The 17,007-nt window shown below is 33.1% G+C and overlaps 2 protein-coding genes across 3 annotated transcripts; one reads left to right on the top strand and one right to left on the bottom strand.

Annotated features, from left to right (window-relative positions):
* Positions 1-4,404: 4,404 nt before the first annotated feature.
* Positions 4,405-5,568, top strand: LOC107367235 (protein hunchback-like). Its single transcript, XM_015934920.3, has one exon. It carries the CDS (start codon positions 4,512-4,514, stop codon positions 5,337-5,339), a length of 828 nt encoding a protein of 275 aa, XP_015790406.1. The 5' UTR covers positions 4,405-4,511; the 3' UTR covers positions 5,340-5,568.
* ACC (acetyl-CoA carboxylase) lies at positions 5,494-16,922 on the bottom strand. 2 transcript variants are annotated; one of them, XM_015934919.3, is made up of 20 exons: positions 16,355-16,922; positions 15,815-16,031; positions 15,400-15,540; positions 14,962-15,073; positions 14,591-14,725; positions 14,220-14,431; positions 11,793-13,997; positions 11,128-11,640; positions 10,916-11,054; positions 10,710-10,840; positions 10,465-10,634; positions 10,275-10,373; positions 8,991-10,197; positions 8,135-8,887; positions 7,802-8,069; positions 7,635-7,715; positions 6,559-6,688; positions 6,361-6,481; positions 5,934-6,061; positions 5,494-5,841 (listed from the first exon to the last, which is right to left on the bottom strand). In XM_015934919.3, exons 1-20 carry the CDS (start codon positions 16,393-16,395, stop codon positions 5,640-5,642), a joined length of 7,005 nt encoding a protein of 2,334 aa, XP_015790405.2. In that variant the 5' UTR covers positions 16,396-16,922; the 3' UTR covers positions 5,494-5,639.
* Between the last annotated feature and the right edge of the window lie 85 nt (positions 16,923-17,007).

Raw genomic sequence — 17,007 nt, 5'->3', positions numbered from 1 at the left:
CTTATTTGCCATTCACTTAATTTTCTGGTTCACAAATTTTTACCTTTTATTCAACTCGTTCTTGAACATCTTTATAACGCTTGTCCAAAGGTTTTTGTCTCTCACAACATTTGTAAAGATTGATGCCAATTGATTGGCGATTGAAAATTGATTCAATTTCAATCTAAATCAAATTACATGAAATTACAACTTTTGGGTTTACCAAGCATTTGAACATCTTTCAGTTTACTGACTGACATTGTTAAACTCAAAATGAAAGAGTTGAAAGTTGAACAAAAATTGTGATTAAAATTGATTCGATGCTGATGAGAATCATTAACTGCAACAATTTACCAAGTGTTAATCAATTGAATCCATTTGGATCGACCAGTGCTAATGGTTCCTCCTTAAGGTTGGCTCGATCATGCTCGTAACATTGAACAGTTTTTATCAATCATTTGATATAGAAAATTAAATTCGAGTAAAAAAATATGAAATAATGTTTATCTCATCATGTTTTATTAATAATTGCAAATGTTTATCTTAACTAAACGCAAATTTTGGGGTAAAAAGTTGAAAATTGTTGCTTTTTTGCAAACAAAAAGTTAACATCAACAAAGTTTATTGAATGAATTATTTGAAAAAAAGGAAAAACTTTCCATTTTTAAGTTTACGATTTTTATCTTTCAAACTCATGAAGAAGTTCAGAAGAGTAAAACTTGCCATTGTATGTCAACAGATAATAAGCATTATCATGACAATAATTTAGGGAAATCTTGTTCAAGAGGTGGAAATGGTTGAAATGATATTTGCCAATGTTGAATGTTTTTTGTGTTCATTTCAATCAACCATTTCGATGAGCGTCTAGACTTGAACCTTTTTAGGCCCTCGATTGATTGATGGGTGAAAGCAAGATGATGATGGTGGTGAGGATACAAAGTAAAGTAGGAGGATAAACATGAGCAGCAGGCAGGGTAAAAAAGAAATTATAGTTTGAGTTTAAATATTTTTTTACTTTGGTGCATTTTTGTTGCTCGGTGAAACCATGTAATGTTGAAATGAAAAGGACGCACATGAGAGCAACAACAAAAAATTGCATCCATCTGTGAGGAGGAAAACTTCATGGGTACTTGTTGAACAAATGAAGATGCATTTCAACAGTATTTAGTTTAACCTTAAATTGGCAATATCAAGTTGAACAGAGTCTTGGCCAGGTTTGGTTAACTCAAAGGTTTACTTTAAAATGTTTATTACAATAAACATTACCATTAAAGTGAAACAAAATGTTTCATTTTCAACTTACTAAGCGTTGACTCAAAGGTTAGGGATCATCATCGACTTATTTTGCATTATATTTGTGACAACAAATGATTAAACTTTAATCAAAAGTTACCAGTGACATTGGTAATGACTAAAGGTTGATCTGATCCAACATTTCATTAACTTGAGACTTCGCTTCAAACCAAAATGACCCTAATCTTGTAATGAGTCAAGTTTTTTCCCTCTTAAACATCATCAGGTTATTTTTAATCACATTGATTTGAGACAAAAAGGAATCAATAACTTGATGAATCATGATCGATTCAGTATCTTAAATATCATATTTTAGGTGAAAATTTCACCTAATCTAACCTTACCTAACCTAATCGACTTTAAAGTTGATTTGTTTTCAGTTAAAGACGAAAAATTGGAGTCTTCATATGAAGAGAGCAGACTGATGTGAAAATTTCCAGGTAAACAGAAAATGGATTTTTTCTTGTTCAGAATTGAGTAAAAAAAGATTTTCTTTTTTTCCTAATCAACCCTTTTCTTCACCTTATTTACCTTTTTTTGTCTACTTTATCATTTCTAATCTTTTTCTTGACCTTTTTCCTTTTTCGTTTTTTTTCATCTTCTCATCTCCTCACTATCAGTGATACATTATATTCATCTTGTTTCTTTCCTCATCTTAATACTCTCAGCATCATTCATGTTCATCTTATATCCTTTCACTTTCTCTCTCTCTCTCTCTCTTCCTTATCTTCCTCTTCTTCTTCTCCTGTTTCACACTCTTAACCATCTTTAACTGTACAAAAAGCATCACTAAAAGGACTTAATTTACCCTTTATCTTTTATCCTTTTTTTCATTTTTACTCATCATTCCGTTTACTAATACCTCTTCTTGCTTCTCCTCTTCATCTTCTTCCTCATCTTTTACTTTTTTGCTCTTCACCATTCTCATCTCCATCAACTTCATCCCTCTGGATATCACAAAATCTTCTCCTTTTTTCCTCTTCCATCTTACATCTTCATCGTGACGACCAAGCATTCCTTTTTATTCAGACTTTTATCATCCCTCCAAGGAGTTTCATCCTCCTTCTCATCTTCTCCTTTTTTTCCTCTTCTTTCCAATTTTTTTTCTGCTTTCCTCATCAAAAATGGATCACATTTTTACTTTGATCTGAAAAGCTTGATGGACATTGATCATTACTGGTCACCATCACTGGTCAATCCTTTTGCCAGTCAAGATGAAGAGAAGGAAAGAAGACAGGGTTGATGCAGAATGATGATCAGAAGAAAAGAAAGAAAAGAAGAAAAAGCTTATTGATCTTGGAGTTTCTATCATGTTAGTCATTATTTGTTATCATCCAAAAACCCTTTTTTTGCCTCCAACTTATTTTATCCTTTTCCACTTCTTTACTCTTACTTTTTCCTCATCTTCTTTCTCATCCACAAAATCATCTTATATTTGGTAATTTTTTCCTTCTTCATCAACACTTCTCTTATTTTTTCCTCCTTCATCATCATCTTCATCCTCCTCATCACAATCATCATCTTATTCTTTCTTTCCCTTTTTACCTTCATCATAATACCTTATTTTGGGTGAAAAAAAGAAATGTTTCCCAAGAAAAAGCAAGATGAACATGATGATCAAGATGAAAGTGTAAACCTATTCCTAGCAAGGTCAATATAATTTCTTGTCTCTATAAATCTTTCACACCTTCACATTGACTAACAACTAAAATGTTTATCAACCCAGAGTAAAAAATTTCCCTGATTCCGTCCAATTTGGAAAGACGATGGACAATTAGATTTAACTCGTGCCAAATTGTCGAGTTAAAAAACTCAAAAAACAAATCCCATCAATCCTTTTGATTTCTGATAATTGCGATTTCTTGAAAACTTCAACTCTACAAATTAAAGCAAAAACGAGTTTATTATTTTAAGTAGTTGAATCATAACAAAAAATGTTAATAAAACGCTGTAATTTGCAATGACAACTGATTTTATGATTGTCGAATCACAACTTTGTCCGTCATTTGTCGCCTCCTTGTTGATATCACTATGTTTGTTATTGAAGACCACTTTAGACGTTAATTTATCTGTCAAAGTTCTTAAAAAATCGGCAACTCTAAGGCTATCTTCACTTGAGAGTCCTTTCGGCAAGAATTTTTCACAAACACTGTTGATATTAAAAAACAACATTAGAAAGGAAAATAAAAAACAAATGAAATGAATTAAATACTTTCTATACTTACTATATCAATATTTATACAATGAATTTTTGTTAATTTAAGATCGATATTGCGAATTAATTTTTACCTTTCATTTATTTCGTTCTTAGACATCTTTATATTGCTCCGAAGGTTTTTGTTTCTCGCAAGCAAACCGCCATTTGTAAAGATTGATAGTCAAAACCTTTGATTGGCGATTTAAAACTGATTGAATTGCAATCTAAATCAAATTATATAAAATAAAAACTTTTGGGTGTACCAAACATTTAAACATCTTTCAGTTTACTGTAAATACTGAATTAACTGAGTTCCCTGAATCGCCGTTCATTATTAAACTCAAAATGAATCAGTTTTTTAAATAAAAAGTTGAAAGAAAAATTGACATTTAAATTGTTTTGATGCTAATAAAGAATCATTAACTGTAACAATTTACCAAGTGTTAATCAATTGAATCCATTTGGATCGACCAGTGCTAATGGTTCCTCCTTAAGGTTGGCTCGATCATGCTCGTAACATTGAACAGTTTTTATCAATCATTTGATATAGAAAATGAAATTCGAGTAAAAAAATATGAAATTAATGTTTACTCATCATTAATTGCAAATGTTTATCTTAACTACACACAAAATGTGGTAAAAATTTGAAAAAATTAAGCTTCTTTTTTTGCCAACACAAAAAGTTAACATCAACAAATTTTATTCAATGAATTATCATTTAAAAAAACGGAAAAAACTTCTTAATTTCAAGTAGTTCAATTTTTATCCTTCAGGCTCATGATGAAAAGACGCTTTACTTTCTGTTAACAATTTTAAGCTGATCAATTGAAATTAAACTTGATGCACAATTTTCAGCCTGTGTTGGTATGCCCAACGGGCCACATATGCGCCTTGTTGACCCAAACAGCTCCTCCTACTCTTTTTTACTCTCTCTTTTTTTGCTTGCAGTCAACTTTTATCTTCATTTGAGTTCTAGTAAAAGTTGAAGGAGCGTGTACAGAGTCTCTTTTTTTTCTTGCATTTGTGTCTAGTGTTGTTGAAAATGTCCAACGACAATAATAATCGTCCTCGTCGATACAAATGTAAGCAATGTGAATTTATTGCTTCAAGTAAAAATGAATTTTGGATCCATCGACCAATCCACATAAAACGCGAAAAACAATTATGTTGCCCCAATTGTCCGTTTGTAACGGAATTTAAACACCATTTGGAATATCATTTGAGAAATCATCTCAACTCTAAACCATTTACCTGTTCACATCCCAATTGTACCTATTCATGTGTTAATAAATCCATGTTGAATTCACATCTAAAATCCCATTCAAATGTTTATCAATTCCAGTGTAAAAATTGCCCTTATGTGACTAAATATTGTCACTCTCTTAAAGTGCACCTCCGAAAACATAATCATGCACCTTCAGCTGTTCTCAATCTTGACGGAACCATCAATCCTTATCCAATAATAGATGTTTATGGTACTCGACGTGGTCCAAGACCAAAGAGAAAACCTTCATCTTCAGTATCAATATCATCACCAGCCTCTTCCTCGACATCACCTCGTCTACCAACACCACCGCTTCCACCAAGAAAACCATCACCGGCACCACTTTCACTTTCCTTTAGACAACCATCATCGGCAGTAACACCTTCATCGGCATCAACCTCACCTCAAATTGCAATCAATCGTGAATCAAATTCACCAAACTCAAAGACAATAAAATCGTATACTCCTCCTCTGCAAAATGTGCTATTGGGAACTCCATTCTTGTGTTTCCCGTTAATACCAAAATCTTTGATTCCTTCCCATTTGGAGCGAGCTGAAAGCTTATCCGACGATGGACCATTAGATTTAACTCGTGCCAAATTGTGAAACTTGTCAATATCATTTATGATATGAAACCCCTTGAAAATGACTGAGTCAAAAAAATCAAAAACATCAATCTTTCCCTTCAATCCCTTCATTTCCTGATAATTGCAATCACTTGCAAACTTTCATCTCTACAAATTAAAGCAAAAACAACAAATTGTTTATTATTTTGTCGCTTTAATGTAGTTAAATCATAACAAAAATGTTAATAAAACGCTGTAATTTTTGGTGACATCTCTGATTTTTATGGCCTAAAAAAATTTTGTCTGCCCGCTACTAACTTTCAAAAAAATCCAAAAAAAATCACTTTGACGATCCATTTCCAACACCATTGCTTGTCGATTCAACACTTTGCCCGTCATTTGTCGCCTCCTTTTCGATATCACTATGTTTGTTACTGAAGACCACTTTAGTCTTTAATTTATCTGTCAACGTTCTTAAACAATCGGCAACTCTAAGGCTATCTTCGCTTGTGAGTCCTTTTGGTAAGAATTGTTCACAGACACTGTTGAAAGAAACATCAAGAGAAAGGAAAGTAAATACAAATGAAATGCATCAAAGATTTGAAATTTAAAATTAATGTCAATTAATTTTTACCTTTCAACTACTTGTGAAAAATTATTGAGTCGTAACTCTTTAAGATTTTCATTGACAAGAGATGCTGGGTCATCCAATTGCATTTGTAACCATTCAGCAACAAATTTATCATCATTCCAAAGTTGAGTCTGATTAATCAAAAAAAAACAAAAAAAAGTAAAAATTAATAAAATTTCAGTCATGTTTCATAGGAAATGTTTATATTTGTGTTATTGTTTAATATTAATATCCGTAAATTTAATTCTCATTTTCAGCTAAATATTAACGTAATGTTCATCAGCAATTTCAAATGAGAAATATCAGTTAAGAATTGAAATATTAACAAATTACTTGGAATCAACTACAATTTTGGTTGATTGGTGGATTGTGTCAATATTTTGATTCATGACTAAATGGGCTGGGAATTAATGATATAAATTATAATTACCTGTGTATTTTTCTGGTCCGCATAGAACCATTTTTCCATCAAATTATTTATTTGTTCAATGGTCATGGATCCATCAATTGATTCCAAATCACACTTCAATATCTCTTCAACAGAAAGGCGTCTATAAAAGAAATAGGTAAATAAAGAGACTCGCGATATTAATTTTATTCATGATTTATTTTCACTGAATTTGTTTACCTTAATCTCCAATAGAAATAATAACGTGACCTATGCCATGGAATGATACCTCTAATAGCTTTCCTCATCAACATATTGTACGGTTTGTCATGTAAATCAGCAAAATATGTAGCAACAATATGATATGCACCTGTTAAAAAAGTTAAAGAGGTTAAGATTGGTCGATTAATTTTGTTTAAACAGATTAGTTAGATTGGTTTCTTTGATGTTGATAATAAATTTTCATCGAGTTTGGTTCGCGTTAAACAATATCTAGTTAAGTTATGAAATTTTGAATGAAATGGCGTTTTCAAAATAGGATATTGTTAAAGCATTTGATCTGTCAAAAACTGTCACTATCGTGTTGTCAACTAAAAAGTGGTATACGGATGAACCTGCCATACATAGGACTAGAAACGTACGGAAAGATTCAGTTTGGGTTTAGGACCGAGAAAAACAAATAGAGAAAGTCAAAAACAAAAGATTAAAAAATTGCTAAATAATTGAAAAAATCAGTTCATGATAATTAAAGCATTGTTTTCTTTTCAGAATTTTCAGAAAAAATTTTAATCAGTTTAATTTTTAAGCTTCTTTATTTTGACCTTCGGTATTCCGCCTTTCTGTTTGACCTTCTCTGTTTTGGCTTTACTAATTTTTTCCTTACCAAAGATTGTGTTCTGCTAGTTAAAAAGCTTTAAATACCTATTGTTTAGGTGGACTTCGGGACTTGGATTTTAGGCAAAATCAGTTTATTGCCCAAGGCGTTTGATAAAAATTTTTTAAATTGTTCAAATTTTGAGATATGTATTAATGAAATCGGTCAAATCCCTAAACATTTAAAATCACGTTCTCTTCAGGTTATAATAATTTAAGACTCTAGCTTTCGAACTACAAACAAGTTTACTAAACTTCAGAGATTATCAATGAAACTTCGAAATTAAACGACATGATATTTAATGAGATATTTGCTTAGCTGAATTCCTTTGAAAGTTGTATTTTTCATATGAATGTAAAAGATTCATGCAGCCTTAATGGTTAAATCAACAAGAATAGAACAAGGGAATTGTGGTTTGATGACTGTTTGATTTTGAATTTACCTTTGATTTGTTGCTCTCTATCATTCAATTGTCTTTCAAGTTTTTTCTTTACCGCAGGATCGGTTGTTTTGTTAATTTCAGCTGAAAAAAATAACAAAATAAAGATTAGTCAAGATATTCGTATAAGGTAACATTTGCATTGGTTGAATTATGAGAAAAATTATTACCAATAATCTTTTTACAGATAACGTCATTTCTGTGCATAGCTTTTATTTGATCTTTAATTCTAAACCTGATTTCGACTGAACCTTCTGGCTCGATAACACCACCACGACTATCAGGATCAGCATACATCTCCATGTGTCGAGGGTTAATTGTGGTGTCAACAACAGCCCAAGCTCCACCACGTAATTCAGCATAAGGAGGAATATAAACAATAATTGGTTGATTGTAGGCTACAAGAGCATCTACGATTTGAGCACCAAATTTCAGAATCTAAAGAAAGCCAGAAATTAGTCAGAAATTGGAAAAGGAAAATATCAACAAATTAATAAACTTACTTGATCATACATATCCTTCATACCCCCAGAAAAACCTCTCCAATTAGCAAAAATCATTAATGGTAAGCCTTCACGATTGAAATCATTGATAGCTTGAGCAGTTTTGAATGCACTGTCAGGGAACCATACTTGACCAGCTTGGGATTGAACTTTTGTTTCGGAAGTTGGATTAGCAGGATCAGCAGGAATTATAACTTCAGTTTTACGAACTTCTACAGATATAACACCTACAGGAATACCACCAAGACGAGCTCGCCCAACAACAACCGTTTTAGCCCAACCTGCCATAATTTCATGGAATGAACCTTTGTCAAAGAAACCTTCTTCCCAAACTCCTTGTGGTGATTCTCGTCCATTCAAAATCCATCGAGGATCATAAGGCGAACTTGTAGGACAATAGACAACATCACGATCAATTATATCAGTCGGTTCCATTATCGGTAAAGGCGCTGGCTTTATTTTAGTTAAATTGACCAATTTAGTTGCCTTTTCTCGTTTTTTCGGAGCGTATGAAAGCCAATCTAATATCACTAGAATAGCTTCTAAATCATCTTTAGCTTTGGCATGGCTAACTCCGTTGGCAAACATGATTTGAGTTCCTCCTAATTGATTATTTGATGAGTAAACTTCAGTTCCGAGCACCTTGTTCAGGGATGCATGTCCAGTAAGAATTATGTGTGAACTTTCAAGTTGGACAATACGTTGAGATAAACGAGCTAAGTAGGAACCAATCCCAATTGCACGACACGTTACCTACAAATAAATAAATTATAATTATTAATAATTATTTCATTATAAAGTCATCTTTGCTTTACATCATGAAATATTCAACGATTTAAAGGAAATGAAAACTCACCATTGTTATAGTTATTACTTCTTGATATGCTCTGGATGTTTCTCCGGCAATTAAACCGGCATATTTAAGATTTTCTACTCCCAAACCTTCTTCTTTACCAACAATATCTAAAATTTTGTATCTCTGTTCCCCTTCATCTTCAATCAATTCTGCATTGATTGATTTTTCAATTTTCTTATAATTTTCTGGACTTAAATAGAGGTAATGGAATCCTTTATCTGGAATATTTTTATCAATCCAACAAATTTCAAAAATACTTTTAACTTCTTCGGCAAGACCAATCTTTGCTCCACTGTTAGCTGAAATGTAGATACGTGGTATGCCCAATTCTCGAGCTCGAACACTGGCAAGGTTAAAAGCAATATCTTCACGGGGACCAAATATACCCAGTTGATGGGTAATATCGTTACCAATAACAATAATATCTCGACCCTCAGGATACTCAGGAGTAAATAGAGTGAAATGCCAAGCAACCATTCCACATTCATTTTCACCGGGTTGACGATTTTGTTCAGTCATTTTACCAGTTGAAAAGTCAACAACAAGTTCTACATAAGATAAAACTGTTTTAGGCATTTCAAGTTCATAGTCTTCTTTAGATTTTAAATATTCCCTCCATATTTGTGTAAGTGCGGTTTGAAACATGACAGGAAAATCGTAAATATAAGTAGTTCCGTTACTTTGAGCAAGAAATCTTTTAGATTGTAAATAATCTTTAGTTCGGTATGGAGAGGAAATTGGCTGGTCATTTAAGGGTCCTGGTTCATAATAAGGTGCACCCCATGCTTCAAATTTAGTTAATCCTGAAGCAGGATCACGAGTTTCCTTGTAAAGATGAATAGCTAATGAGTAGCCCGATTCATATGAAACATATAATCGGAAAGGTGTACATTTACCATTGGTGGTCATTCTTATCCTCATTCTCAGTTCAGCTTGAAGAACTCGAAGTTTCCTCAAACGAGAGGCATAATTTTTAACTGTATTTTTAACATTTTCTGCTATTCTTAAAGGATCCATGGTAACTTTAGGAACAAAGTTTAAAAATATATGATTACAATCTGTTTGTTTGGCAGCAGGATGGGTAAATGCAACTTCTAATTCATCTAAGGCCTCAAGTAAAAATCTTTCGCCTTCATTTTGTAGAAATTCGTAACTTGCTTCTTTAGTTATCAAATCTGAATGTCTTATGATTGTGCGAATGAAAAATCTATGAAAATTAAAAACAAAAGTTAGTGTTAAAATCAATGAAACAGATATACAAATAAGAACACGATGTAAAATTACCTGTAATCTATTAACTGTTTTGTATGAGTTGATTTTGCTTTTCCAAGATATAAATGCATTCGTTGATTGGCAGTAGGAATAGCTTCCAAATCGTAGTTTCTGAGTACAAAAAGATGATAAATTAATTAGAAAAACTTGATCATGTGAACATAGCAATGATTTGTAAACAGTTATGGTTTGAATAAATTACCTTAATCGATTGATTTCTAATTGGAAAGCCAGTGCAGGCTCAAGATGTCGGTAGATTCTATCTTCTGTGAAACCATCACGCTGTCTGTAAGTGAAATATCTTGGGAAGCAATAAAGATTGCAGACAATGAATGTTACTCGTCGAACTCCACGTTCAATAAGCAATTTACTCTAAAAGAGAGGGAAAATAAATAAATTTAGTTATGGATGTTATATTTTATGTGAATTGGTTTAATCACAACTTACTCTGCTCTGACAGAAAGCTTCACATTTTTTAGACAAAATTTCATCATCAGCACCTTCAGGTTTAATTGCAATATTTATGATATGTATGGGTTCATTTGACTCTTTATTTTGAGACTCTTCAGTATCTGGACCTAATTATTCGCAATAAAAATAAAGACATTCAGCATTATTTTTCCACAGACTGATTATTAATGTGTGTCACTAACCATTGTAACCATTCATATCGCTTGAGCCTTTATCACTAGGAGATGATGATTGGTGATTAGATTCTGGTGCGTCAAAATGTTCAGCTGCCAAATCTTTATCGAAGTCAGTTAAAGCGTTAAGTAAACTATCAAAATGTTCCTGTAAGAATAATTTTGAATGAAATAATATGAGAAACAGATTTTAAAATGCTAAGGTTGTCTTGCAATTTTACCTCAACATGTTCTAAATTTTTGAAGGCAGCTATTACACCTATTCTGTAATTGGAATGTAAATGAGCACTTGATTCGCCAGAAAAATTATTTGATAAGCCCTCGTTATTTTGTGATTGAGGTTGTGAGGCAATTGATGGATGTGACGAAGGAAGTATAAAGTGGAAAACTGCTGTTGGTATAACAGAATCATTTTGTTCAGCATAACTATTTGATAACTCGATAGAACCAGAGTCATTTGGACTGTTTCGAATAAAAAGGTGTTGAAGAGCAACCATTTCATAGCAAATATACGCCCGGCGAACATAAACCTCAAGAGAAGCTTTTCTAACAACTATATTGGAATGGTAGAAGAATTGATGGAGAACATCAAAAATAGATGTCTCACTGATAATTAACTTATTCATATTGTTTGCATCAAATTCATGTGAGTACATATCAATGACCGAGAGAAACATTGCTTCCATTTGACTAAATCGTAGAGCGTATGGTGGTTGGTGAGCAGAGATGAGTACCTGTAAAGCAAGAAATGTAGATGAAAAATATGGAATTAGCAAAAAAAGAAAAGGGGAAAAAACTCATTGAGAGTTGAAGATAAAGATGAAAAAAACAGGCGATGTTTTTGCATCTCAACTCTTTAACTATCAATGAAAGTACACGTGCATACCTGTCGAGCTCTCAATGCAACTTTAACGTTTTCACTCCTGTTCAACGCGGTTAAAGCATTGAGAATATTACTGAGCTCTTCAGTTAATCCTGGCTCTTGTCCTGCTAGATGATCGATAAGCTTGATGATAAGTTGATTCTTTTTTGCTACATTCAAGTGGGAGAATATATTTGCAACTGCTTTGCTCATTCCTTCATCTTTATATTTTTCAGTCAATGCTGATACGCATTTATCGTAATCTCCAGCTTGAAAATGTTGTTCAACGTCAATGTAATTTTTAAGTAAATCTTGAACACAACTTCTTAAACGACCACGAATACCATTACGATAACGTTGTACTAATTGAACAATTCCTTGAGTATTGAGGAAAAAAACATCACGATCACTTCGTTTCTCCAATGTTGCCGCATAACTGTCAATGACAGAGGCAATTTCTTGGGACGGGAATATTTGTAAGACAGCGGTTATATTCTTGGCATATTTTTGCATCAATTTTTTAATTGAACTTTCCACAGAAGGAGGAATTCGACCACTTTGAGATGAAATAATATCTTGTAATTCAAGTAGAGGAAGTTGTGGATCTTTAAGACATCTCATAAAAAGGGTAACATTTTCTTGCATTTTGGTTGTATAAAAAGGCTCTGGTAAAACGTAACCAGCTAAAAAATTTTCCAAATGAGATTTAACAGATGAAAAGGTAACATTGAGCTTTTGAGGGTGAGCAGAATCAGTTTCACTAGGATTTTTTCCCACAATATCGCGAGCCATCAATTCCTGCCAACCCTCTGAGTATAATTCAGCTCTTCTTACTTTGGTTGGATCATCAAGATCAAGGCGAGCCAAGATACAGCCCGCTTCCAGAACTGAACCAAATCGTTTAGCATGTCGAATTATTCCACTTTCTGAAGTTGTTAATGTCATTATCATTTTCATGACCTCAATTTCAGCATACGGTTGACCTGCACTTACGTGAGACCCATCTTCTACTAAAAATTGTTGAAGTTTACCGGGAGATGGAGAACGCAGTATAGTTGGATCATTTTCTTTGCTGAAGACACACGTTTGATTGGCAACAATTACTCGATATTGGTCAATTTCTTCTTTCATGTAAGTAACAATTGAAGATCCATCAACAGATAAGAGTAAACCCGAATCTGACATTTGGTGAACTTCAACCTCTTTGTAGGAATCATTGAGAACTACAAAATAACTGTTGGGCCCACTTTTAGCAACATTAAACAAATACTTTACATTTTCGTAGATTAGTTCAACATTAACGGAATTTGTTAAAGTCGTAGCATGCGGAATTTGGCCTTTCTGTAAAGAGCTTTCAAAATTTTGCCAATTACCGGAAAATTGAGCATCAGCAACATGAATAGAACCACAAATAAGGGCAAGACTTGTCTTAGGCTTGTCACTTTGAACACGTTCAGAGATTAATTTATCTAACCAGCCAGTGTCAATTTCATTTTTCTGGAAAGCTTCCGTTTCTAATAAAGTAATCAGATATTCAACAGTAGTACGAAAATCACCACGAATGGATAACTCTTTCAAAGCTATAACAAGATTTTCTCTTGCTTGCTCTCGATCTTCACCCCAAGAAAAACAATGTCCAAATTGTGAATCAGCAAACTCATGTAAACCTCCAGAAGCACCAACACTGAAATAACCCCAAACATTTTTGTTGCTCCTAAAATTGAGCTCTTGAACCGTTCCACTTGATGGCTTGAAACCTTCATCAGGATTTTCTGATGTGATTCGGGCTGCAATAACATGGCCCCAGGGTTGAGCACGTCCTAATTTGAAGTCAATTGGATTATCATTGAGAGGGGGTTCACCGTACAACAAACGAATGTCTTTAATTCTGTACAGAGGAAGCCCCATAGCTATCTGTAGTTGACAAGCAGGCAAATTGACGTCAGAAACCATTTCAGAACATGGATGTTCAACTTGAAGACGAGGATTAAGTTCAAGAAAGTAAAATTTATTTTCCGCCGGGTCATAAAGATATTCAACTGTCCCAGTTGATTCGTAGCCAACCATCTTAGCCAACCTAACAGCAGCTTCTTCCATTTCAGCAAAAGCTTCCTCATTTGCAATTACACATGGTGCTTCTTCAATAATTTTCTGATGACGACGTTGAATTGAACAATCACGTCCAAAAAGTGATATTGCATTACCGTACTGATCGGCAAGAAGTTGGACCTAAATTGGTGAGCATCAAAAGAGGAAAGAATAGAGAAAGGTGTCATGGTCAGTCAAGTATCAATAAATGACATTTCCTGCTTTTCTGGTGGTATGAAAATAGAGGGAGAAGAAAGAAAGTGAAAAACATTGAATGTTGATAAGTGTTCAACAAAAGAATTTTTAGATAAAAAGAAAACCAGAATCAAGGTTAAATTAGTTAATGAAAGTGTGACTTCTGACCTCTAAATGGCGAGCACAAGTAGCTAGTTTCATAATGAAAATAGGTGATCCAGGAACTTCATTTTGCACTTGGCGAAATTTGATTGAAAATTCATCAGCTGATTCACATTTACGGATACCTTTACCACCACCACCTTCAGAAGCCTTTATCATAACCGGAAAACCTATTTTATAAGAAGCCTCAAGACCTTCGACTTCATCAGAGACGCAACCTTGAAGATGAAAGAGAGAAATCAAGAAATTACAATCAAATATTGCAAGGGTGTAAAAACCATGTGAAATGTTTCTTCCATGATGATTAAAATAAATTAAATTGACTTTAGAGAGTGAAATTGACAATGTGCGTCCATCTGAACTTTCATGAGGCTCACCTTTACGATAAAGATCTGCAGATATTTTAATCGGTTTACCCTCGACGTAGTTGGAATCTACAAGGCCACTTCCACTCCAGGAAAGAGTTGGTACCCTCGCTGTTTGAGCAACTATCGAGGAAGCAATCTTGTCTCCTATTGAACGAGGAAATTGATCATTTAAAAAAAAGTAAATGTTAGTGAATGAGTTAAAATTGAGAAACAAGAGGGATCAAAAGAAAGCGGAAAATTTAGTGAAGGAAGTTAAATGGGAATTTGTTGTTGTAAGATAACCATTTGGTATTTAATAAATTTAACAAATCTTCTCGTTAACGTCATTGTTTGGTTAAGATTTTAACACTTTAATTGATATGAAAAATTGTCTACTTTACCTAAAGCCCACATAGCATGATGAGGTGGACCCATGAACGCAATTCCAGCTTTATTTAAAAGTTCAGGTAATCTTGGATATTCGCTAGCATGTCCCCAACCGGCCCAAACACCCTTTTTAAATTCAAATGATCGTAAAGTTAGATTAGTTACGACATTAATTTAATTCGGTATTTTGATGAAATTTGCTAACATTCAAGTGTTAACTCGTTTTAAATAGTTTTTTTTCTTGATAACATTAAAACGGAATAGTGATGAATTAAGTAAAGTTAAGCTTTGTTGAAAGTAGGAAAAGACAAAATTTGAACTTTCAACTTTCGTTCCAACTTCAACTTTTCTCCTCACTTTTACTTTTCATCAAACCAGGTCATTAAGATATGGTCAAAAATTCCTTTCTATTTAAAATAGCCTTAAACTAAAATATTAATGAAGCTACTTACTTGAGCTTTCATTCTTATGGCTATATCGACAATCAAGTCAACGTTAGCATAGTTATTATTATTTGGTCCTCCTGGGACAGGCACATAATGATCAGCCATCTTAATATATTCGGCGTTGGCCTTAAGATCTTCTGGGGTAACCTTAAAAAGAAAAAATATGTGATTTTATGAATAGTAGAAATGGTTAAAATGCCAAAAAAATGCATGATTGAGTGAATGTGAAACTGAAAAAACGTTAAACGGAGTATTGTCAATGTTTTATAACATGTACATTAATGAAATCAAGTAAGCAGGAAAATTAGAAGAAAATAATAATCATAATAAATGACGACGGTGTTGTTGTTTTTCAGTTTAAGATAATGATATCGAGTAGTGTAAATTAAATCGAGTCGCATAATTAAATGAGAATACTTACCATGACGACAAATCTAATGGCTCTTTCATTGCGGAATATTTCATAAGCCCAACGACGAATAGATCGCATACATTTGACAGCAGCTATACCATTATTAGCGATAAGAACCGTTTTGATGACTTTACGTCCATCAAATCGACGAACAAACTCTTCTGGTGTGGAAATAATTGCTGCATCTTGATCTTGTGAAGATAAATTTGGTCCACTCATCGATTGTCTATTTTCATTATGAAAATAAACAATTTGTCGAAAAAGGCAAACAAATGATCCCATGAGTAGAAAATTTTACATCGAGTTGTCAAATTAAATGATGATGGTTAGTCGATGATCGTAAAACGGTAACACAAAAAGGCATAGAAGAAAGCGAAGAAGAAAAAAAAGATAATATAGATAAACAGTTAAAAAATTACCAAAAAAACAAGGTAAACATGAGTGTGAAAGGTTGAAATGTTGAAAGATTAAAAGGGCAAAATAAGATTGAGTAAAAAAAGCAATACAAAAATGTATACACATCAATAAAAAATTGCAGTAAATTAATACCTGAGACGTTTAACTTGTCGACGAAATCTCCGCGAATCCATAGTTCGTGGAGGTGGTCTACTAACTGAGACAATTAATAACAGTAATAGAAATAAAATAGATAATAATAATAAAAAAATAATTGTTTCTTATGTAAACTTGTAACAACCAGTCATGATAAATACAAAAATATACAAAAACACAAAAATAATATGTTGTTGTTGTTTAAAGGAAATAATACCGAAACCTGGATCGTATGATCTCAGGTTTTCCTTCTTACATTTGCTTACGCCATCAGATGGCGTTCAAATGTAGACTATCTCCATCTGTTGAGAATGGAAATAAATGAAAAGTCAAATTTTTACTCATCGAGTGAGTTTAAAGGGGGAAAAGAAACTGATGAAAGGGAAAACTGAATAAAAAATTGATAGAGTTCAATTAAAAAAAAGGGGGAAATCAATTTAATTTCTTCTCTCTCCTAATCATTTTCATCTCACCAGAGTTTTTTTCATCTTAAAATCATCCTTACTATTGAAGAATAATATTTGGTTCCCTCTTATTTGCTCCCGTAATTATCATCGTCATATCTCTCTCTTTACATCATCTTCTTTCTTTCTCATCTTTCTTCCTCTGTCTTCATTCTCCCTTGATTTCTTTCCCTGCATTTTCTTCTC

Source organism: Tetranychus urticae, chromosome 1 (genome assembly GCF_039701765.1).
Source record: "Tetranychus urticae isolate SD_2017Ah chromosome 1, NJAU_TeUrti_SD_1.0, whole genome shotgun sequence".
Lineage (NCBI taxonomy): Eukaryota > Metazoa > Arthropoda > Arachnida > Trombidiformes > Tetranychidae > Tetranychus > Tetranychus urticae.
This window is presented reverse-complemented; position numbering and strand designations above follow the sequence as displayed.